Source organism: Bidens hawaiensis, unplaced genomic scaffold, assembly GCF_021521415.1.
Source record: "Bidens hawaiensis isolate Kalapana, Puna unplaced genomic scaffold, B.hawaiensis_p1.1 tig00008655_1, whole genome shotgun sequence".
Taxonomy (NCBI): domain Eukaryota; kingdom Viridiplantae; phylum Streptophyta; class Magnoliopsida; order Asterales; family Asteraceae; genus Bidens; species Bidens hawaiensis.
The window spans coordinates 473967-500083 of NW_027491625.1; the positions used below are offsets into that span (position 1 = coordinate 473967).

At 35.4% G+C, this 26117-nt stretch overlaps 1 protein-coding gene and 1 pseudogene across 1 annotated transcript; one reads left to right on the plus strand and one right to left on the minus strand.

The window, feature by feature from the left end:
* Window positions 1-14164: 14164 nt before the first annotated feature.
* LOC143529722 (putative F-box protein At4g22030 pseudogene) lies at window positions 14165-15116 on the plus strand (annotated as a pseudogene).
* A 2777-nt stretch (window positions 15117-17893) lies between these two features.
* LOC143529732 (uncharacterized) lies at window positions 17894-22282 on the minus strand. Its single transcript, XM_077025459.1, has 6 exons — window positions 21803-22282; window positions 19763-20416; window positions 18708-19139; window positions 18461-18633; window positions 18181-18370; window positions 17894-18091 (listed from the first exon to the last, which is right to left on the minus strand). Exons 1-6 carry the CDS (start codon window positions 22247-22249, stop codon window positions 18011-18013), a joined length of 1977 nt encoding a protein of 658 aa, XP_076881574.1. The 5' UTR covers window positions 22250-22282; the 3' UTR covers window positions 17894-18010.
* Between the last annotated feature and the right edge of the window lie 3835 nt (window positions 22283-26117).

The following is a 26117-nucleotide window of genomic DNA, read 5'->3' on the forward strand; positions in this document are numbered from 1 at the left end:
CCGAAATATGGTGGTGTGTGTTTTTGAGTGTGTAGAGATTTGGATGGATATAAATGAGGGTTTAGGGTTTTAGGTTGGTTTAAGAGGGTATTTATACCCCTTGAAGCCCATGGACCTAAAGCCCATTACCACTTAGTCCACCTTAATTAATCTAAGTCCATGATCCGTTCTTAACTCGATATTAATTAATTAATAACGCGAAATCACTAAACGTAACTTTCTTTATTCAATATTATAAAATTTAGGATGTTACAAAAATACGAAATCATATTTAAAATAAAAGAAGAAAATTAGGATCTGACAACCAAATTACGATATAATTAAAAATGGAAAAAATATTGTAAATTTTATATAGTTGTTCCATATGAGTTTTCATATTTTGAAAATGGTCATGTCAAATTCCCACTCCAAACTAATAATTGACTATTATAATTGAAAAAATAATTATCCAATACTCAAAAACAAACACAGTTAATACACTAATTACTATGGAAAACAAAAGAGACCAACCTTCCTATGAGATAATGAGACTTTGAAAATCTAATGGCATTAAGTCCCTAGTCTATGCCGATCAATGCTACAACTATGTAAGATGTGAATTTCAAAATTACTACTAACACCATTCTAATCAAGCCATTGTTGCTCTTGACCACTGAATTTTGATCAAAACTCTTGACCATTCTTTAAACACGTGTGTGGATTATCGTATAGTGTCTACTAGCTTTTGAACCACAATTTGGAAAGCACTAACTCTAGCCATTTAAGAGATATATGTTCGCTTCCATATTGAAATATGTGGAGTACTGTTGCACTATAACAAGACCAAACATTTGAACCTATTTCTGAGTTCTCTAAAGTGAACCCAATTCCGAGGGTTTTGGGCCTCAAACACACCTTCAAAAATGTAAATATTGTTTGCGATGACATGAGGGAGCGAGGTACAACGTGTGTTGTTTGGACATTCTTTGGTTCGATACAAGCTTTCTAAGTGCTCCTGCAACTATATTTCTTGACAATTGATAAATCATATGATAGTTTATTATTCTTTAGTCCTTTGGTAACCATGGATCTATAGAGTAACTATTAACAATAATACACTTTTTGTTTTTGTAATATATTCGTATATATAACGGTGGATGACACCATCTGTTTTCAAACAATAATAGTTATAGACCATCATTATGAAATCAGAACTTATAAAGTACAAAAAAAATTATGATAAGATGGGCCGACAAACCTATAACACATAATGGTGACGTGTCACCATTATCCCCTATAGAAATTATGTTTATGAAGATGACCAAGGTACTATTTTATTTAGCACTAAACTAGCTACAATAAGGTTGTAAGAAGATGACCCCAAAAAGCTTTATGAACGGATATATCACCAATATTTTGTGCCTGAGAAGTACATAATCCGTACGTAATAGGTTGTTCATCTTACGTAGGCTATGTGTAGTGTAGGAGCTACAAAATCGAGCATTTTTACGTCATGTGACACTCAGTCAGCAAATGATAAATTTTTGTTTTTGGAGTGTAATGATGTTGTAGCATAATATATATATATATATATCAAACATTTTTTTTTATTTTTTTTATATAATAACATTATTTAAGAGTAGTTTTATCATATTTTATATAAAAAATTTTGATTACTTATATAAATCACAAGTTTACATATGTGTAAAATTTATGTATTAACAAATTTACATATGTGTAAAATAAAACATAGATATGTATAAAAACTAATTTTCAAAACTGTAATTAAAAATATAGATATACAAAATGATGAAACTACACTCAAATAACATTAACATACAAATTTTTTATAAAAAACGTTAGTTTTCAATGGTTCCTTCAAGTTCTTAAATAATTTAATGGTTCTGTAATGATACTCATCATATATATATATATATATATATATATATATATATACAACCAACGGCGACAAATTCCTTGCGCTCCCCCCTTATCGCCCCACAATTCGCCGGGGGGTGTTCTCGCCGGAAATCGCCCCTCGTCGCCCTGACCTTACACGCCAACTACACACATAACTTTTCTTGATGTCTCTAGATGAGTAAGATACATACTCCTTTTAATTACCTTATGACACGATAAAAAAAGTTCACTAAATATCTAAGATTTACAATATATGGTAACAATGCATCCTTATAATCTTTTTAAGAAACATGTGGATAACCACTCCTAAAAAAACTAATGAGAATTTGTTCAAAACATAACAGTACCATGTCCACACTTAAGCAGTACTTTTGGAATTAAGAAACACAAATCACATTCCAATAATCAGATGTCAACCCATACGCAACTTGTGTTTATTAATTTATTCCTATTTTGAAAACTTATGAATAGGAAAATACATATCCAAGGTCAAAATTATTGACTATTTTTAGTGGAGCCTTTGTTACAAAAAAATACCATCCAAAAGCCTAACTTTTTTTAATACCTAGACTTATGACCGACCACAATTTTCAACTCACATTCCTCCCTATATATACATGCACTACAAGTTAATCTATAATTACCATAACTCCATCTAAACAACATTAAAATACATCTCATATTTTTCTCTCTAAACACCATGAATACTAGCAAAAAGAAAATCTTGATAACCTTGATCATTCTACTGGCTTTAGCCATTAGTCTTTCGGCAACACCCATCGAAGACGATGACGAAGATCTTATTCCTACTTCTGGTTCACTAAGAGGGGCAAGTCGGTTTCTTGCTCAACACTCGACGGGCTTGATGAAATGCAACAAGAACCCAAGACTATGTCGGGCCAAAGGCAGCCCGGGTCCATACTGTTGCAAGAAGAAATGTGTCAATGTTAAGACCGATAACCAAAATTGCGGGCTTTGTGGGAGAAAATGCAAGCACCAAGAGATTTGCTGCAACGGGAAATGCGTAAATTTGATGAAAGATAAGAGACACTGTGGAGGGTGCAACAATAGATGCAAGAGAGGGAGTTCATGCACTTATGGCATGTGCAGTTATGCCTAAGCTAGAGAAAACAATTTCCAAGTTAAATGCAAAAGTCGTGGATAGATATTCATTTAATTTATTGTTGCAAAGTTCATATGTTATAACATATAACTTGTTCATTTGTATGTCTTGTGGCTGTATTTTAATATAGCATTTTAATTATTTTCTTTATTAATAAAAATCATTATTTGAGTTAACTTTATCCAAAATAATTATGTTAATGATGATGTTCATTTGCAAAGTTCAGATGCAACGGGGCCTTAAGGCATTCCCATGCGTCATCTAGCTAGGTTACCGCGTGTTTACAAACACTTGACCATACGTGCTAATTCGTCTGGTCTTGTTGTGTGCTATCAAAAGTTCATGGACATAGTGATGTTAGGTTATCAGGATCACACACTCATAAAAGAATACGAGAATGCTTGACATTTTATTAAAGCTTGACAGTGTTAAAATAAAACTATAATAGGAAAGGAAATAACCGAACGATATATAACAAACGATAAGAGAATGTCGGACACACTTCCTAAAGATTCGGTTCCATAAATCCACATATGGATGACTATCAAATATACTCAAATGCATGATAGACGTCTACATGACTAAGCACACATGTGTAATTCCTACGACTCGCATGACGTCTGACCACATAATTCCAACGTTTACCTTTGGCTACGAATTCATATTGCAGAACCCCCACCCCAATTCATAGCATCCTAATTCCAAGTGTTGATGGAAGATAACCAAAAAGATATTGTTCAACACCTTTATGATAATATTGGCCAGTTGTTCTTGTGTGCAACATGATTTGTGCTCTTCTTGTTGTGATCCTCAATTAGATTTCAAATCCAATAAGCAATCCAAAATAAAAAACCTGCAGAAATCATAATACCGTTCGCAAGACCAAATCGCAATCGCAAATTGAGACTTCCAAATTCCAAATCGTAAACTGCAATTACAAAACACAGAATACAACTTGCGTGAGGGAAAAGCAAGACCGAGATGGCAGCCGCATAAAAAGATGAAGAATAGAATTCGATTGGCCATTACTATTGGAATTCTAAGATACTTTTGCTATGTTTAAGCTTCCATCTCGTCGTATAATCGTGTGCCACCTTTTTAATAAAAACTGGGGCTTTTATATTTGTGTGGCCTCAAGCAATTGCTTGTCCTGGCACTGCACTTGGGCCGGCCCTGTTCAAATGTAGTGAAACCTTATGTCTAGGGGTGAGCAAAAAACGGTTCAGAACCGCCAAACCATGGAACCAGAATCGAACCGGTGCCTCAGAACCGCTAACCTGTGTTACATTACGGTTCTCGGTTCTCAGAATTTGCATTAAACCGTTCGCGGTTTGGTTCCGGGTAAAACCCGCGGTTTTAGACTAAGAACCGAAGAACCGGAATATTAAAAACGTTTTAACTAAATTTACCAATACCCATTTTTATAGAGTAACTTATTAACCCGCATCCATTCAATCATTATTTAATTCAAATCTTCTTTCTTTGCGTTCAAGACCTAGCAACCATAATCAATTTTGATTAAAGCTATCAATGTAATTTGATATAAAACGATATGATCTTCCTTTAATCTGTCGATGCTAATGATTTATTTAACTTCAATAATTAGGTTTTAATAAAAAAATATAACAGATGTTCATGTTGTAATATATATTAATTTACCGTAAAAGAAGACATACAATTATATAAAATTGCTTTGTAATTTGCAAAGTTTTCACAACATATTTGATAATTATACAACGGAAACGGTTCTGGCTAGAACCGATTAGCGAGAACCGAGATTACCGGTTCTGGAACCGAACCGGTTTACTATAATAGGTTCCGGTTCCGGTTCTAACCTTTTGTCATTTTCGGTTCCGGTTTCGGTTCGGTTCTCGTGATTCTGAACCGTTGCACAGCCCTACTTATGTCAATATGTTTACAACGGCTATGGCTCCCTTGGTTCTTTGGCAAATTAATGATTAAATTGTTATCACAAAAGATCCTTGTTCTTCCAAGTTATTCATGAACTAGTTCACGTAATTGCTCTCCCAACCATACGGCTTGGCAGCTGCCTGCATTTGCAGCTATAATGCGGATTATGTGGTTAACAAGGTCACCACCGGTTTTTCATAGAAGACCTAGATATTGCAAATGACACATTAGCGGAAATGATCTTACGGTCTTCAATGTACTGCATACTCCCTAAAGAAGTCCAAATATTCCTTGCGACAAACAATACATATCTCATCATCCATAAATAGGAGAATCGATCATGAGGCAATACTTAAGGATACATAGTACGATACCCCATTGGCGACAAATGCTGGTTTAGCCCATCTATAGGGTTAGCAAAAAGAAAATCTTGAGTATGTGGTGTTGGTAGACAGTTAAACACAACTTTTTTTTGTCTAGTGGTCATGTCACCCCGTACATATCCCGGACAATTTTTCTAAAATGGGCATTTGCCAATACTTGTTAGGTTTTAGCCTTTTAGGCGGGGGCGGTGTCCTTAATTGTTAATGAAACCATTGTAGTCGAAGCTTGGATATTGCAAACACAGTCACCAAGTGTTTAAATTAATTGTAAACAATGTAACTTTCTTGGAATAATTGTAAACAATATTACAATTTTTAATTTTGGAGATTAATATTTGAAATTAAACTCAACTTTCAGAATTGATAAATTTTATTTTCAATTAGTTGTTAGTTTAAACCAGATGCAGCTTACCAGCTTCACACGACTAAATCCTATTGCCTAATTAATACACGTTTATTTCAGAAAGTCGCCCTGGCCTTCCATAACTATAAGTCAAAACTATAGAAACTAAGTGCTCCTGTAACTATTTTTCTTGACAATATATAAATCTTGCAGTGTATATATTATTATTTGGTCCTATGGAAACCGTGTTTTCTAATTGATTTTTAGTGGTGACTCTTTAGAATATAGAATAATTTACAAAAGGTGGGTCAATAATTAACATAAAATTAAGAAAACACCATTCTACGTTTGGGTCTAAAATGTTACAAGTGTAATGTGACATCGGTTAGTATTTAACTTAATATTTGTGATGATGGTATTTAGCTAGCAGACGAGCGATCCCAACATTTTCAAACGATAACATCTATAAACAATACTAAGTTATCACATTGTATTATAAGCAGGAAAAAAATGAATTCTCTATTATGTATGATGGGGTGAGAAACCTATAAACAATCATCGTGAGGTTGATCTCGATGATGAATTTGACCCAAAACGACGAACCCAAAAACACACCTTTAACGTATGGATGTTTAAAATATATATCTTGATAACCATTTTCCAAACACCATTTACCTTACGTACACGATAACGTGGGATGGTGTGGGGTCATGAGTGGAACCATGCTTGGTAAGCGCCATGCATGGGGCCAACAACGCTCTATGAAAACTTTTCAACTGTTATATACTCGTTAAAATCCAGATGGCTTCACTGTAAAAAAATTTTTGGGTTGTTACTTGGTGGGTGGTGTATTGGACATGGGATTCAGACTACGTATCACCATAAGCCACAAGAAAGGATCCCATTTATGAACATGGCTATTGGCATGTGGTTGTTTGACGTACAATCACGAAATAAGGCTGTACGAAATGAACCATATAATCTTGTAAATTGAGTCACAGAGTATTTTGGGCTTGAGAAGTAAAAGATCTACAATTCATCTTCGTCGAGGTAACTTTTCTTGATGTCTCTACGTTGGTTAGATATATACTATTTTATTTTGGTAGAACATTTTCCTAAATATCTAATAATTTGAAATATGAAAACATCACTAATAAAAGAAATTTATGAGTTTTTTTAATGTTGAATCTAAACACATCTCTTTACACATAGGCTGTACTTTTATAATCAAAGAAACACAAGCATTCCTAAAACAAGATGTCAACCAAATCACAAATTGTGTATTTTATTCCTATTTTGAAAAAAAACCCTATGAACATGAAATACCATCCAAGGTCAAAATTATTGACTATTTTTAGTGGAGCCTTTGCTACAAAAGTTCCATCCAAAAGCCTAACTTTTTTAATACCAAGACTTTATCAGTCACATTCCCCTATATATACATATGCATGCAGTACCAATAATCTCATCCACAACTCCATCCAAACAATTTTTCAATAAATTTTCATCTCATATTTTTCTCTCTAATTAATATATCATGAATACTACTAGCATCAAGAAAATCTTGATGACCCTGATCATTTTAATGGCTTTAGCCATTAATCTTTCAGCAACACCCATTGAAGACGACGACAAAGAGCTTATTCCTACTTTTGGTTCACTAAGAGGGGCAAGTCGGTTCCTTGCTCAACACTCGACGGGCTTGATGAAATGCAACAAGAACCCAAGACTATGTCGGGCCAAAGGCAGCCCTGGTCCATATTGTTGCAAGAAGAAATGCGTCAATGTTAAGACTGATAACCAAAATTGTGGGCTTTGCGGGAGAAAATGCAAGCACCAAGAGATTTGCTGCAACGGGAAATGTGTAAATTTGATGAAAGATAAGAGACATTGCGGAGGTTGCAACAATAGATGCAAGAGAGGGAGTTCATGCACTTACGGGATGTGTAGTTATGCGTAAAAGGGAAAAATGTTGCCAAGTTAAATGCAAATGTCAAGAACATATATTCATTCTATTTATTGTTGCAAAGTTGATGTATTGTTTCGTAACCATTTAATTATGTTCTTTATTAATAAAAAGTATTTGTTTGAGTAAACAATATCCGAAATAACTATGTTAATGATGCTGATTTCTTTCTTTTCATCATGTGAAATATGTAAATATCCTACATGCTCCAAAACATGTTAGATTATTAAATGATCTCCGACCTTAGTGTGAAGAGGATGTAACTTATTAAAAGTTACACCGTTGGGAATTAATGACCATTTGCCAACCAGGAGTAGACCAGACGCAACGGGGCCTTAAGGCATTACCATGTGTCATCTAGGGTATCTACATGCGTAGAAACATTTGACCATACGTGCTAACTTACCTGGTCTGGTTGTGTGCAATTGAAAGTTCATGGACGTAGTGATGTTTGGTTATCAGGATCACACGCTCACAAAAGAATTCGTGAATGCTTGACATTTTATTGAAGCTTGACAACGTTTAAATAGAAGTACAATAGGAAATAATTCGGGTCCGGGTTATTTCAGGTTTGGTTAATCGGGTTTCAAGTATTCTAGAAAATGTAAGGCCCCGAACCCGGTAGCCTTACTTTAGCGTCGGATTTACTCATAAACACAGTTCTTACAAATCAGAGTTCATTAAAACTTCGCGGAGTATAAAAGCTTTCATTAAACATTTCATAACAAAACACGTCTTGTCTTAAAACATCATGTTGTCTTTCAAAATAAAACGAAACATTAACTTAAAAGTCTTGAGTCTTCCGATGCCAGCCTCTTATTCTGTGCCACGTGTCTCCTCAAGCGAGCTGCCTCTTCCTACTCACCTGCGTGCATACTAAAAGTCAGCTACGCTGAGTGATTTCTAGTTAATCAGGCAACATACAACTTATTCCCATATATTTCTTCCCCTATCCGAAGACACATATTACTACCTTAACCTCGTATAAATATCCATAGGAGGATCGTCACGTAATATCTATTAAAAGAACCATTACCATTACCATACTATATATAATTTCCATAGGAGGAACACTCTGTATACTTTCCATAGAAGGAACACTATACTTTCCATAGAAGGAACACTATACATTCCGTGGAAGTCCCCTTACGTAACACTTGATCCTTTTAGCTTCGGTGTTCACCATGTCAGGTACCAACCTAGACATGCGGTTGAATTCAGTAGTATACTCCCGTTGTGTCATCTCTCCCGCTTTCAAGTTCAGAAACTTCATCTCCACTCTTTCAACTTCGGTATCAGCGCAGAACCTCTTCATCACCATGTCCTTTAGGTCATTCCATCTCATCGCCTTGATCTCTTCACGGGTCTTCCTCTGCTCCACACTCTCCCACCAATACATAGCCTCATCTTCAAATGATTGGGTGGCATAACCGACAGCTTGGTCAGGACGACACTCGCTGATTCGGATAATTTTATCCATGGCGGTTATCCATTGAAGAGTGGCGATTGCGTCTCCTAAACCAGTCAGCTTAGGCGGGTCACAACCTTTGAAGGACTTATAGTTGCAACCGCCTCGGCCCCTCTTCCTATCATCAACTTTCACAGACCTTACCTCGCTTGAATCACCCTTTTCCCTCTCATCATCTTTCCTACCATTACCACCTGCCCCTTCAACAGTTCTTTCACGGCTTCCAGCAGACCCTCCCGGATTAATATTCTTCACAGCAGTGGCTACAGCTTGAACAATAGCTGCTTGAATTGCGGGATCCAGTTGAACCCCTTCATTGTTTTCCGGGCTTCTTCCAGCTGCGCTTCCTTCAGCGTCGGTGTTGGAAGCTGTCTCAACCGAAGGTTGCTGGACACGACGAGGCCTGCCGCGTCGTCCAGTGCGACCTCCAGCTCCAACAATGTCTCCAGCTCCAGCCATTGTACTCTAAGGGAAAACACAACATCCTCACTCAAGGAACTATCTAGTACAAGGATAGCAAGGCTAACAGGTAATAACAGTGGCCAGCTGTGACTAGCTGATCACGTTGCTTTCCGTGTCCTATATACTTCCCTTTATGAGTCTATTTGTGCTGGTCCTACTTAAGCAGTTAGTCAAATCAAACAATCAATTACTTCTATCCTTATCGTTCACATATCTTTCCTTTCTCATTAACATATATCATTTAATCATACACTTTACCTTTACTGATCTTGCTTGAGCGACACATGCATTCTTGAACTGGCATCTTCTTTCCTTTCTTACTTAAATCCCATACTCTGTTTGAGTCTAAGCATGTAGGATGCTTAAATCTCTCGAACTTATGCTCTGATACCAACTTGTAAGGCCCCGAACCCGGTAGCCTTACTTTAGCGTCGGATTTACTCATAAACACAGTTCTTACAAATCAGAGTTCATTAAAACTTCGCGGAGTATAAAAGCTTTCATTAAACATTTCATAACAAAACACGTCTTGTCTTAAAACATCATGTTGTCTTTCAAAATAAAACGAAACATTAACTTAAAAGTCTTGAGTCTTCCGATGCCAGCCTCTTATTCTGTGCCACGTGTCTACTCAAGCGAGCTGCCTCTTCCTACTCACCTGCGTGCATACTAAAAGTCAGCTACGCTGAGTGAGTTCTAGTTAATCAGGCAACATACAACTTATTCCCATATATTTCTTCCCGTATCCGAAGACACATATTACTACCTTAACCTCGTATAAATATCCATAGGAGGATCGTCACGTAATATCTATTAAAAGAACCATTACCATTAACATACTATATATAATTTCCATAGGAGGAACACTCTGTATACTTTCCATAGAAGGAACACTATACTTTCCATAGAATGAACACTATACTTTCCATAGAAGGAACATTATACTATCCATAGAAGGAACACTATACTTTCCATAAAAGGAACTCTATATATTATCCATATAAGGAACACTATCTATAAGTTATTATTTAATATCCATGTAAGGAGCTAATCACTTCCCTTGACGATACGTGCAATATCCGAAGATCGTTCACGTACCGACAAGCTTTCATTCATATTGTTCATACATCATCCTTACATTACATACAATATTAATATCTTTATTTATATCCTGACAGTACGTGCAATAACCGAAGATCGTTCACGTACCGTCAAGCAATCAATCGTATCTATCACATATATCATACGCGGCATACGCTTACCATTTAAGGTAAGTGTATTAACTATCACATTGAGTATGCACACAGCCCCGAAAACATAACACATAAATGGGGCTAGAAACTCACCTGAACACGGTTACGTTCACCGTTAATCGTAATCCCTTTCTTCAGCTGTGCACGACTGACTGTATAACAAACATACGTGTCAATACTCGCCTGATCTACTCTGGTGGCCTAGTATTAGCTTACTTTAACTTATCGCTTTTAATTTATTTTCTAATCGAACTTGGCTTTAGGCGAAGTTAAACCTCAGGCGAACTTGGCTTTAGGCGAAGTTAAACCTCATGCGAACTTGGCTTTAGGCGAAGTTAAACCTTAGGCGAGCTTAGCTTTACAGCGAAGTTGCCATCAAGCGAACTTGGCTTCAGGCGAAGTTGTCATCAGGCGAACTTGGCCTCAGGCGAAGTTACCAGTTAGGCGAACTTAACTTTACAGCGAAGTTGCCATCATGCGAACTTAGCTTGCAGGCGAAGTTCATCGCTTTGAAGGCGAAGTTGCCCAGTTGCAAGCGAAGTTGTCCAGATCAGGCGCTGTTCGGTTTCTGACTAGCATTTTGAGCGATTTTAACACCCTTGCTATGGTTCAATATCACCCACTACGCTTCCCGACCATTTTCGGTCGCTTATACACTAAAAAGCTTGGATCTTTAAACTTCAAAGATCAAGAATCATACCTTTTTGAGCTTGTTTGGATCTCGTTTAACTTGTTAACACAACTAATCGCTCTCTCTCTCTCTCTCGGATCTGCCCGTTCCTCTCCTCGGATCTGCCCGGTTCCGGCCGCCAGCGAAGTTGTGGTGTTGTGTGTGTTTTTGGAGTGTGTTTGGATAATGATAGAAATGAAGATATATTGGGGTGCTAGGGTATTTATATCCCTGAAATCCCATGAACCTAAGGCTCATTCTCATTTAACCCATCTCCATTAATCCAAGCCCATAACCCACATCCATTACCCAACACTAGCCCGACCCATATCAACTCCTACTCTATTATTTATTTCCTGACAACCCGAGTAAACTTTCCCTCTATTAGTAAGTAATATAATTAATATCACTTTGAAATTTCGGGATGTTACAAAAAACAAAACAAAAAACAAAAAAAAACTTAAAAACTACAATGCTAAAATTTAAACAACGTATTTTCTTTTCTCGTAACACAAATAATCAAATAATGAATCTAAATAACTTGATAAAACAATAGTAAAACTAACTGGAACGCTCTTCAGTTGGGCGTGATTTGGTTGTTTGACTACGGTTGTCATTAGTAATAAAAACATAAATTAACAATAAACAATCGATCTATTATAGTTGAAATGACAACAATTAATTAGGGTCAGATTCTGATAATCTTAGTGGCTAAAACTTGCCGGTTATACCTAAAAATATATCTAATTTAATTTAAAACTAAAAGTTTATTCGAGTTTTTCGGGTTGACCCGAAACTTATAAATCAAACCCTAGAACCAACCTGAATTACTTCGGTTCGGGTTTGTCTTTTGTCAGGTTCGGGTTGATTCGGGTTCGGGTACATGTTTTCGCTGGTTGTGTTTCAGGTTTCGGGTAAAAGTGGCAGCCCTAATTACACCCTATGCCTCTATTGTTTTTTCTTTTGAATTTGAGAATTGATAATGCATGCCATTAACCACTTTTTAAGAAATCTCTAATTTGTCTATGTCAAGTGCTAATTTAGTGGTTGTAGCATTAAGTTTCAATGCAATTTCATCAATTCTTCTATTGGAATCCTGATAAAGACATTCTTTATCACTTTAACATCTGTTTTAATTTTGAAACATCCTTTTGTTCTGCTTTAGTTTTATCTTTATAAATCTTTTCTGCTTTTAGAAATTCTTGGTTAAAGTATTTTAACCGTTTGATTTCTTTGACCAGATCATCATTATGACTTCTATATTTGGAAACTTTAGCAATACAAGCTTTAGAGCATAGATGTTCATTTATCTCGCATGGAAAATCAGAAATCTCAGCCATGTATGCATGATTCAGTTTGATCTTCCACTCTTGAAGTTGGTCACTCCAATGAATCATAACCAATTGTTGTCTGCTGCGAAACCAAGGCTTTGGATGTAGAAGTTAATGGCTTGTTACTCTTATGTTCTTGAGTTAGATTGATGTGGTCTAAAATATATATATTATTATATAAATATTTCTTACATTTTTAAGTATTTTTGAGCCAGGTTTTTAATGAATATTATTCTAATTGATTCATATATGCAGTTTAAAGATTTGAAATGATAACGAGCTAAAACAAAAACAATAAGAAGAAAAAAAGATGTCTTTTATTAAATGTTGTTGAAAGAACATGATAGTAATTAAGATTTTGGGTGTTGCAAATTAATTATCTTGAAGTAATAATTATATGTTAAATGAGTTCACAAATTAAATAAATGGTGTTGGTTGTTTGTTTGTTACATGAGTTAAAGTTAAATTAAAATCAAAGTTAATAACATCTTATGTTTAACTATTTTTATCATATTTGTTATGAAGCAAAGTCAACTGTGAGTTTACTTAATAATGACATGGGCTCATGATTTAAATACATATTCATAAATATTACAGGCCCACAATGAAGGAGAAGGGCAGACCCGAGGAGGTGACGTGAGGGGATTTGGACGAAAGTCAGAGGATGGCAGCCGCAAGGTGTGGACAGCAGAAAAAAGACAGAAGGTTCGACACAACAAAAGGAGAAGGAGCAAGCAAGGTTTTATATCTACTCAACCAAACATTATTTCTCGTTTTGAATTTTTTATTATCATTATGAATTCAATGTTTGAACCAAATTGTTATGTTTTATTCTAGAGCATGATTACTGACTAAACCCCCTAACTACCTAGGTTTTGATGAAAATTGACATTGTTTAGCGGTTTATTTGGTTTTGATTGATCACATGACGTATTATTATTGAAAAGCTTTATTAAATTTGATCTTTGGTGTGTTAAAATATTGTTTTTATATAATTTTTGCTTGTGATTCCGCGTATGACTTTGATTGATTGATTGTGTGTCGTTCGGCTAGGGTTCTACGTTTAGGTCATAGATTTGGTGTTTTTGATCTTGTCACGGTTAGTACTACCATATGAATCTTGAGTACGATTAATTATTAAAATTCAATAGGTTCACCTTCCTTGCGACCGAGAGGTAATAGGGAGTCGGTTTGTCTCGCTTCTTTACTCGTTTAGGTTAGAATTTCGCGAGAGCGAGTTTTGGTCTTGTCCGGTTAAGTTTTGCGTGCAAATATGTGTCTTAGATCGGGTTTTTATCCCTAGAATTTCTAGTACCAATGTTAAGTGGGTTTTGTGTCGTTGAGTCCGAGAGAAGATGCATCTTTCGGCTGCAACCATGGCTGGCATTGCATCTGCTATAACAAGTGTACCTGGTGCACCCTTGGAAGCCCTTAAGCTTTCATCAAGTTTCTTGTATTTGGCTGCAACTGGGATGTTGATTATCATGAACAAGATTCAACCTTCCCAACTGGCCGAAGAACAAAGAAACGCTGCAAGGTTGCTCAAGCAACTCGAAAGCGAACTCAAAACCAAGATAGCAATAGGCAATCCTACTCTCAGTGATGTTAATGAAGCTATGGAAAAAGTTTTGGCTTTAGATAGAGCCTACCCTCTTCCTCTACTTGGTGTTATGCTCGAAAAGTTTCCGGCTAAAGTGGAACCAGCGGTTTGGTGGCCTGAAAAAAGGAGGACATCCGCGGCTAAACGGGAAAATAATAATAATAATATTGGTTGGAGTGTGGAGCTTGCAGAGGAGATGAGAGAGATCATTAGGGTTTTGGAAATTAAAGATAAAGCTGATTACTTGAGGTTAGGTGAGAAGGCCTTGAAACTAAACAAGGCTTTAGCCATAGCTGGCCCTCTACTAACCAGCTTCGGAGCAATTGGTTCGGCCTTTCTTGCATCTTCTTCTCATAACACTTGGGCCATGGTGCTTGGGGTCATGGGGGGTGCGATGGCAAGCGTTGTAAATACCGTACAACATGGTGGGCAAGTAGGGATGGTGTTTGAAATGTATAGAAGCAATGCAGGTTTCTTTAAGATGATGGAGGAATCCATAGAATCAAACTTGAAGGAAAGAGATATGGACAGTAGAGAGAATGGTGAGGTGTTTGAGATGAAGGTTGCATTGCAGCTTGGAAGAAGTTTATCCGAGCTAAGAGATATTGCAGCTTCATCTTCAAGATTAGGCAGTGATATTGAAGAGTTTGGAAGCAAACTTTTCTAATTATTTGATTATGATAGTTTAGAAATTATTGACCTCGATCTTGATTATTTTTCTCATGATGTATATAGATAATTAACTAAATCATGAGCTTGTAAATTGGTTGAAAACGTTATCAAGATTTGTCATTTTCTTCCTTGTTGGTATTATATCATAATTGTATATTACATTACACCTACTTAAACAAATTAATAACTATCAAATTTAATAATATACATTTCATATTGCATGTTACATGAATAGTTATTCACATGGCTAATTTGTTAATTACAATACTGAATCTGCTTCGAGATATCGTTAGAATGGTCCAAAACATAATGGACAAAGCATTGACTGTTATATATTTTATGTTTTTCCTACTTGGTTATAGTGAGTTATTTTATTAGAAGGGATTTTACATACTTTTACATGGCTTAAAACACATGTAACAATGTTTTTGTAAGTATAATATTGTTAGCATGGATGTTTATATACATATATGTATCTAAACTTAGGATGATGGTGGTTGATATATAATCAACCATCATGAATTCATGATGCATGGTCTCTGCCGGAAAAATGGGCCTTCAATGGCAAATACCCCGACCAGGCCGTTACCATTGGACCAACAATTGTTGATCCCACCCGCACCTTACTCAAGCGCTTACTGCAGAAAAACGCTGACAATTGTTGATCCCACCCGCACCTTACCATAAAATATATGTGTGTTTGCATGTGTATGTAAGTGAGAGAGGTGTCCAACCAACGTCGTCCATTGCACGTCTGGAATCCAAGACTTAAATTCTGGACAAGGCCACGTTGCGGGTGATCTTAGAGCATATGCAAGTTTCATGTCAAGTATGTCATCAATATGAACCAAATTTGGTTTAAGATCACCTCTAGGTTGTTAGATGTACATTTTGGTCAAATTAGACATTAGCTTCTTGCAAAATGTATCATTCTGAACCAAGTAATTTTTCAGTTCATAGACCAATCAATCTTGTATATGAAAAACCTTAGGAAAAACCTTGAAAACAGTTTTTGGGTTTTGTTTTTGTCTATTTGGCAAGAACTTAAATTAATATCAAAGAGAGTAAAATTATTGAAAATGATAATAAGCTAGATAATGTTGAGATTGGATATAAATTGATGATAAAAGTTACAGCTCATTGGTGTTGAAACACTACAAATATAGTGATAACTAAGCTTGATGTTAGAAGATAATATTAAAGAAAAAAAAACTTTAGGCCCAAATTGCAATCCAGTAGAAGACAACCCTTGGAGAACAAATTTTGCGTGGATGTTAATCCAAATTCATCTATAAATGTGTCTACCATGTAATCTAAACTTACGTCAAAACTAATAGCTCTATAGAGCTCAGTCACGTAGTTTGTATGAATTTAACTGGTACACGTGACGTTATATATAACGCTGATTTTCTGGTGCGCACGTGTGTGTATGTTTCACCTATAAGTTTTTATTAAATACATGTCTTCTTAGCACCTATAAGTTTTAAAATGCTATACTTGTTTCGGATCCTTATATAAACACACAAATAAACGTACCCACTAAAATCATTGTACATATATATAACACTTACTAAATTACTAAGTTTAATTTAGTATGTATGGTATCCTTTACTAGCAAAATGTCACTAATTTTCAACAGCATACAGACCAAACCAAAAGAATGGCTTGAACACAAAAGTACAAAACGGTACAAGGAAGCAAAATTAAACAAACCCAAATAACAAGGTAACACGTAAAGATTAAGGCAGTGCAATAAAGTTATAAAATTCAATAATTGGGCCTTCAAAATGGGCTGAAACACCAGAGTCTGTGCTTTCAAGCACAACCAGCCCACTTTCACTTGAACATGACCACTACTCCACTAGTCCACTACCAGTGCCCAGAATATCAAGAGGTTAATTTGAGTCTACTCAGATTAATTAATGGAAAATTTGTTAATTATGAAGGTCCAAATGGGTTACCATCGCTCATGAGTCATAACCACTGTTTGCATTGGCGAATCTTGAACGAAAACAAGCTGGAGCAAGGGGAACGGGGGTCACGGCTCACCAATAGTCCAATATACAATTCAATAAAAAAAATGACAAAAAAACATAAATTTACATTCCCGAGCAAAAAGAAGAAGGGTGGAAGTAGGGGGCCGGGGCCACCAATATACATGTCCCCTGATTTTTGTCTTCAAAACCTATTCATTGCCGGCTCCACACCACTCCCACACTGCTATTGTTGACACCACACATATCGAGCCCACATTGACCCATGCTAAACCAAATTAAACTTGTCATCTGAACCCGCCAAACCCATCCAGTTACATTTAACAACCTTATTGCAACATTTGATCAACTTGATTATTGCGGTTACTATTTTACGACGTTTTCGATCTGTCTCCAAAACCTAGTCATTGCCATCTCTACACTACCACACTGCTATTGTTGACATCACACATACCGAGCCCGCATTGACCCATGCTAAACTAAATTCAACTTGTCATCTGAACCCGCCAAACCCGTCTAGTTACATTAACAACCTTATTGCAACATTTGATCAACTTTATTACTGCAGTTACTATTTTACAAAGTTTTCGATTATATATTTTAATCGGTTTCACTTTATTAAATCTAGTCAAATATTATTTCCTCGATAAAATATAGGATGTCGATCGAAGTTTTGAATCGACATTTATGGAGCCTAGTAACCCCTTTACCTAAACAAGTAAAACACATAGAACATATTTATAAGTTGTAAACAGGGTAAACAAAGCTTTCAAGAAAATGTGTATTAACACCATGATATAAATAAAATTCTTTAACACTTTAATTATCCTACTAATAAAACAAAACTGTTACATTACTGCTTTCTGCAATGGCAACAGCAAATCTTCCAAAACTGTGAGTTAATTCACAATAACAAACCTCTCATTCATAACTCATCATATTAATAACTTAGCATTGTTTTTCAGTGTCTTTCGTGCGCGCCAATGAACAGCAGCCGCGGTTTCAGATGTCCCCATCTGCATAAAACACAGATTAAACCATGAAAAATTTTATATTCACCATTTTCGTTTCCTGCATTTTTATTATACTGAAAAACTAAACATACCTTTGACTCCATAGAGTGATAATCTTGCCACAAACTCGCATCTTGATCATATGTTGAAAGTGCACCTTCGTATAACTTACGGACCTCTACAAGATTAACCTTTTTACCACCAGCAGATAATGCAAGATTCAACTCCATTTCGATGCAGTTTCTGCATAACACAAGCCCGGGCCGAGGTAAAGCCAAAAACCTGCACTTTCAATATGCTTGATGATCACTAACTTCATAATAATATATATAACATTAAAACTGGATAGTTAATGGCAAATATATTACTCACCGCTTGTACATGTCTCTTGCACTCTGAATTCCATCTTTTTGTAAAACAAAGTTTACAATTGCAGATGAGAGAGAGAATCCATCATCACTACCACCGTCTCTGATCAGTGAACTTACAGAAATATCCACTAACTTATCAAAATAATGCTTGTGACTCGAAAAATATTTCAAACCCTGCACAAAAATGCAATAATTTTTTATAAAATAACATGATTAGTACATAACTAACAATAATAATTTCCACATACCATAAGCCACAAGCTCTCAGCTTCTGAAACAGAAACTTTCTTCAAAGGACTTTGCAAAAGATCAAACAGATATGACAGATCAGCTTTGCTTGGTGTTTCAACTCGTTTAATCTCGATAGAAAGACGTAACACCCATAAATTAACAGCTTTTGAGAGTTCTCCGTTGCAAAGTTTCTCTGCTAAACTTCTAGCATCGTCTAATTTACCGAGTTGTAACAAAAACGAAACGTGTTGACACGCAAGATCTTCAGAAATGCACCCAGTGTTTTGTGCCTTGTCAAAGATCGTCAAAACATGTGAAACGGGATCTACGTAATTGTCAGATGTATCAGAAAGCCTAGAACTTTTACTATCAATTGTGTCCATCAAGAACTTGATATATAGACCAAACATTGTAGATGATGGTATAACCTTCAAAGCCTCATCATACACCTAAACACATTTAAAACAAACAACACACCCCTTGAAGCTACAGAAATGAATATTACATATGTAAATAAACAGAATGAACACGAACCAGACATGTTTATGTTCATACGTTACAAATGATCAAATGCGGGCAATTAAACGAACAAAGGCCGCATTCGTTCGTTAAGAAAATGAGTATGTTCGTGTTATGATTGGTCATTAATAGAATAACAGTATTAAAAAACAACTTACAAACATAAACAAGCACAAACGAACGAACATAACTGATTAGCAAATATTAATTATAAGTAAGCATGAAAACCAATATGTTGAACCTAAAAAATTAATAACCTAAACTAAATTTTAACTGGTGGTACATTAATGCATAAAATTAGATTAAACTATAACAAACAACAAAAAATTTTATAAACATAAACGTACAAACAGATACCTCAAATGAACGAGACCGTGTTCATGTCCGTTTGTTTAACTAAATAAACAAAAAAGTTTGTTCATTTTCGCTCGTTTATTAACAAACAAACATAGACGCACTTCCGGCCTAACAGTTCACTAAACGTTCAGTTCATTTACAAGCCTAACTAATATCACAAAATACATGTAAAGGATACGAAAAAATATTCAAGTACCTGAACTGCCATGAATAACTGAAAATTTGTTATTTCTTTTGTTACATCTTGTGTACTCTTACGCCCTGCTTCTTCATATTTTGCAAGCCAATCCCAATATGCAGGTTCTTTCAAAAACTCGTGTTTCATGTCAGAAAGGATCTCTTTTTGCATATCATCAGAGTTAGCCAAATTTGTTGCCTCTAATATCTCCAAAATCTGTGTTCTCAAACTGAAACTAGAAGGAAGCGCTTCAACTGCACATTTGTAAACAGTCTGAAGAATGTTCAAACCTTGTTCCCGAAACACATCAATTTTCTGCTTCAGTTCCTCATTTTGAACCTCTAACCCTTTGTAACCTTCATTTTCTCCATCAATAGACATAAACAAGTCTTTGTTTTCATCTCGCCATTGTTTATCTTCAGAACGATCAGGTACCAATGGGCCCACATCTTCACCGAGAGCTGCTCTGCGTGCACTTAACTTGTTCAGATATGTGAGCTCCATTCGAAGATACTCAACCCATAAAGCTTCAGAATTAGGGCAAGATCTTAAACCACTTTGCATAAGTGCACGTGCAGCTGCAGCGTTTAAGTTGTGGTCAAACTCCCATGAGGCTGCATTTATCCAAACTCCTGGTACTTTTGGATGGAATCTGATCACTTGAGCCAACACCTAACAGATTCACAAACAATAAAGTGAAGAGCCTCGTATTATAGATGAAACTGAAAATCCAACATTTTAAACTTCAAAGTTTAAGCCACAATAAAGAATTCATGGCAAATGAATACACAATCAGATTTTTATTACCTATCTAATCTTACATTCATGACTTCTTTCTAGAGGTGTAAACAAGCCGAGCCCAAGCTCAACTAAACTCGATCCAGCTCGTTTTGACTTACGAAAGCTCGAGCTCAAGCTCTTTTTCTAAAGCTCGATTCATGAGTAGTGTTTCCAAATTGAGAATCGGCTCCCTTACTATTTATTAATTAATTTATATACGCTTTTAACTATTTTTATATATTCAGAAAAAAACCTTAATCGAATCAGTTGGCCATACAGTGTGAACTTAATACATAGAAGTCCAAAAAAAGCAAAACTTAAATATACAAAAGGCTCGAGCCCTGGCAAGATATAAACTACTAAATGAGCAATAATTGAGGCTCAGGATCCGCTAGAGTCAAAAAACCTGACTTGTTTCGAGCTTTTTATCAATCGAGTAGCTCGCAAGCAGCTTGGCTTGTTTGCACCCCTACTTGTTTCAAATAAGCTAGGGCTAATTCAACCTGTTTCAAGTACTATAATCTAAATTAACATCAATAAATACAAACAGATAACTAAAGTTCTTTTAGACTCACGAGCCAGCTCAAGCTCTATATGTGAAGCTCAGACTCAAACCCATTTACTAAACAAGCCTCATTAAAAGCTAGAGTTCGAGCTCGACTGCTCAAGTTAATTTAAGCTCAACTCAATCAAGTTTTTAACGACCCAATCGCTAGAAGTTTACGAGTGCCTCTGCTCATTTCCACCCCTACGTACAACTAACATCAAGCCAGTCCTAACTCACATTACAACCTATGCAGTCAATCTCGGTGGTATCTCGGTTATCGGTCCTCATGTGAAATATCGGTCAGAATATCGCTACCGATAATATCAGCGATCTTGACCAATATTTCACCACTATATCACCGTTTCAAGTCTTAATTTACAACTTTTAGTGATAAATGTTGGTGTTTTGAGTCTTAATCAGTTTCTACTTGCTACAATTGTTAGTGTGTTTAGCAGTTGCAAAAGGATAATTTGTTAATAGTAGTAGGAGAGTTTACTGAATTGTTAGTGTTAAAATGCTATATGAAAAAATTATGCATGATATTAAAACCACCGATATCCGATAATAATTAAACAACTTATAACAAAACTAAGGACCTCAATACCAAACATACCACTCTAATTTATTTACTAATCCTTGAAATTAAACAAAACCTAACAACAACAACAACAACAACAACAATAATAATAATAATAATAACAACACAAACACATAACCAAAATCAAATATACCTTCTTCATATGTCCATTTCTCCTTAGCCTACAAAACTCCAAATACTGAAACCACAACTCCACATCTCCTTTAAACCTATTACTCGCTAACCGATATATCTCAACTATCCTCGACACTCCAGCAAAATCCGAATAGGACTGCTTCATCTTATTATTATTATTATTATTATTATTATTATTATTATTATTATTATTATTCTCCTTCTTCTTTAACTCACGCATAACCGCTTTCTTCCTAAGCACACGAAGTGCGTCAACGGACTTCTCGTAATCAATATACGCCAAGTAATCCTGTTTCAGAGGACTCGGACGCTTGAGCCGGTACTCGAACTTGCGCCGTTGTTTTACGATCTCGCTGATTTCGCGGCGACTGAATAGGCCACGGCGCTCGAGGTCGTCAAGCTCGTTGACCATGCGCTCGAGCTTGTATTGGACTACGTCAGCCATGGTTGTGGTGGTGGTGGTGGTGGTGGTTGACGGTTGTTAGGGTTTAACGACGGCGTAATAATAAGATTGTGTAGTTGTTGTTAGCCTTCTGTTACACATTACTTATAAGTTATTGTGTTTTGCGTAATTAGCCCCTGGACTTTTTGTTTATTTCAATTGTGTGCTTGTGTTTACATAGCAATCGGTTATTCGAATTTCAAAGTTTTACTTTTAGACCTGAAGCCCAATCCAAATCTCTAATGCTAACGGGTTTTTCGGGTTCAGGTTATTTGGTTTTGGTTTGGGTTAATCGGGTTTCGAGTATCTAAGAAAACTAAGAAGGTAAAGAAAAACTATAACGCGAAAACTAAAACAACATATTCTTCTTTGCTTGTTACGTAGATAAAAAAAAATAATAAATAAACATAACCTGATAAAGGAATATATATTTCTATTACGGTTGTCAGTAGCCATAAATAGAAAAGAAATATAAACAATAAATAGACGATCAAGTATAATAGGTGGGATAGGAACAAGTGGAATGTGTAGAGTGTTTCATATTAGGATGTACTTACCTAATAATAATATCATATTTTTAAGCAAATAGTTATTCGGGTCACCCAAAACCTAGAAATCAGACACAAGAACCAACCCGAATTACTTCGGTTCGGTTTCGATTGGCCTTTTCTCAGGTTTCGATTTTTTGGGTCAGGTTTCGGGTAAAAATGACAGCTTCATAGAATTAGTTGATTGTTTAGAAAGTAAGAGATGAAATATTTTCAAAAACAAGTGTTGCTATTGATTACAAAGATGGTGTGTGGTGTGAAAGCCTACTTATTTCTAAGGGTGAAAATTAGAAGCAAAAGGTCGAGTGTTGACTGAGAATCGTGGTACAAATTTAATTTTATCAGTTTTCCTTTATAAGCGATAAGTTCGTTGTTAGTTGTTGGTTGTAGTTTGTTGGGATTTCTCGTTTGTACTTTTGGGCTCTTAGAACATTCCCAACATGTCATACATATTATTGTGAGTGAGTTATCTATATTGTATAGAGTTGTGAGTGTAAGAGAAAGAGAAACCTACTATTCATAAGTAAATTTGGAGAAAAATTGTCCACTCTCTATATTTTTTTTAATATTTGTTGAAAGTGTTTGTTAGTGAAAGTGAGAAAATTATCATATATCTTCTTATCACTCAAGTCAAAAAGATGAAGTCAGACGAACATATTTCTTCTTTATCACTCTAGTAGTAGAATAGGCGCTTTGACAGTGTTGTTCAAAATGAAACATCGGTATAGGTTATTAGTTATTACACAAATCAGAACAAGTTCTTACACAAGACCAAGCTCAAACAGAAGCATTCTTAATTCTTATCACTCTCATAAGATTTTAGACAAGCATATGGGCCTCCTAGAGTCAACTCTATGTCAACAACGCTTGAAGAAGACAATGATGCAACAAAGGGCTCTCTAGCATTTTCATTGTCATCATTTGCCTGTATTTATTGATCATGTAAATAAGATATGAGAGTATATATTTAGAGGTGATAATAGTCATGTAAAAAAGATATCAAAGAAGTGATCAGGCTTGTACTTTTGAGGTGAAACTGGCATTTAGAACCTTGTTACTAATCGACACAAGTTCGTTTTTCCTTGAAACAGTAGTTCTTGACGTCTCCGATCCATGAATACCACTATGCATGGTATGCTTATGAAAGTTCTTGTGTCGGGCAAAACATTGATGATTGTCGTTGCCGTTTTCAGCTTGTTTTCTCTCCTTAGCTTCTATCATGTTTCACAAACAAGGAACAATTTATAAAATATAGATTACATATATATATGTTGATGTTACCCAGCCTAACTACTAGTGACAATTTGTAGGTGGTTCATTACTGTGGTTCTAAGCATTTTATTTTACAATTGTTGTACAAATAGTGGAAGGTGAACTCACGGAAACCCTTTTAGAGGATTAGGAGTCGAACCATCGCTAGAGTTTGTTGGTTAAACGAGTGAACTTCATCATGACTTGTTTTCCATACAGAGTCACGAAAGTTATTGTAGGTTGAGTTTGTTGGTCAAAGAAGCCAACTCCACTTTTTGTCTTTATCAAGATTCGTTTGCCACGCCAGTGAACTCATGAAACCATTATCGGTTTCTGAGTTCACTCTAAGCAAACTGTCTATTTGTACAACTTTCAAACAACGCCTAGGATTACTTCCATCTCTAAACCAGCTACGAATTCGAAAAATGTCACAAATATGATTAAAACACGGGTTATAAACTATTCATACGTATACAGACCTTGGAGAATCACGTCGTTCTTCATGCTCCTAAACATGTGCAATTAGAATAGAGATACTCAACATCATGCATATATTGACTTTTCTAGTCATCATGTTCAATATTGATTATTGTTGCAATTTCATTAGTGAAAATAACAAGGACATCATCATATTCCGCAAGAATGACAGTGATTGATTTATGACAATTCTATAAAAGATAATGCAAAAAGTTATATTTCTAAAGCTTTTAAGTTCAAGACTCAACTCATTTTTAAAAATTTTAATTTTAAATGCTTTTGCATAAAAACTACAAATGTCTGTCCATAACAAAAAACCGCCATATAAAGTTCTTAAAAACCGTGAGAATAGGAAATACACACTTAAAAGAACATGTATAAGTTATATGCAGTTCTCGCAGTCTTCGATATTATAATATATATTAAAAGGGGGATTTAGTCCTCCTCACACTATTACTATTCAATTTACTGTTTATTCGTTTAATATTTCATTAGTCACATACAACCATTAAATAACTAACCTACATATTAATATTGGTTTTTATCCTTTTTATTTTACTTTTACTTTCAAATAATTATAATATATAACAAAATTATATTTTAAACACTAAATTTAGGTAAGTGTCGGCATTACATGCTATATTTGTCGGATAAACGATTTCAACTATGCTTTCGTATTTTTATAGTCATTCTTTACAGTGACCAAAACTTTTTCCATGATTTAAAACTATCCTATCGTCGCATGTTTTTATATCCGCGCTTCAACGTTTGATACTGTGCTTTTAAAACATTTTTTTTGCTTACTAATTTACGTTGACGAATTTTTGTTGGCACCGCCGATACTAACCGAATCTGCGTTGGTTCGCAGCTGTAACGTGCCGGTTTTTGTGATTCTACATATGATAATTTGTTGTATTGTACCATTGACGAGTTTATTTCTTTTGTCTTTTGTTTAGTTTTGATGTCGTAACCTGATAGACTTCGCGTCAACTCGCGGCGCGTTCGTGAATTTACATTTTTTTTACGATTTAGTGGTCCCGCTGCGAAGCGCGAGATCCTAAATCCTAGTTTTATTTTAAATATTAGTATTTCAATTTATGAAACATATTGAAGAACTCAAAATATATTTTCTTTATATATAGTAATTAACCTGAAGATGACTCTTGATATGAGATAGAGTTAGTCCCTTCACATTCATCATTGGTAGAATCATCTTTGGAGTTGCCTCTATTACCATACAAAAAACATTAATGCAAACAATGTGCTAGCTGCATGAAATATATCTTATATATACATAGATGGTTACACACACAAACATATATAAAAACACAGACATAAAGTATACATTATAAACACTATTCAAATAGGTGGTTGGTACAGACACTCCTGCCACATATTTTTGTATATATGCATTCGGAAGTAGTTAAACCAAAGAAGGCAAGTGGCCAGGTGACAGGCGTGCTATTTCCTATATCTACACATGTGTAGTTAAACATTTGAAAATATAAAAAAGACATATAAACAAATTAGTTTAATTGTTTTTTAATATACATAACATAACATAGACATATGCATGCAAAAGATAGAGGTTTAAA

Coding starts and splice junctions, on each gene's coding strand:
- LOC143529732 (XM_077025459.1), bottom strand. CDS start 22,249: ATGGCTGACGTAGTCCAATACAAGCTCGAGCGCATGGTCAACGAGCTT. Junction 20,417..21,802: donor GAAATGGACATATGAAGAAG/GTATATTTGATT, acceptor TGAATCTGTTAG/GTGTTGGCTCAAGTGATCAG. Junction 18,634..18,707: donor CTGAGAGCTTGTGGCTTATG/GTATGTGGAAAT, acceptor ATTTTTGTGCAG/GGTTTGAAATATTTTTCGAG.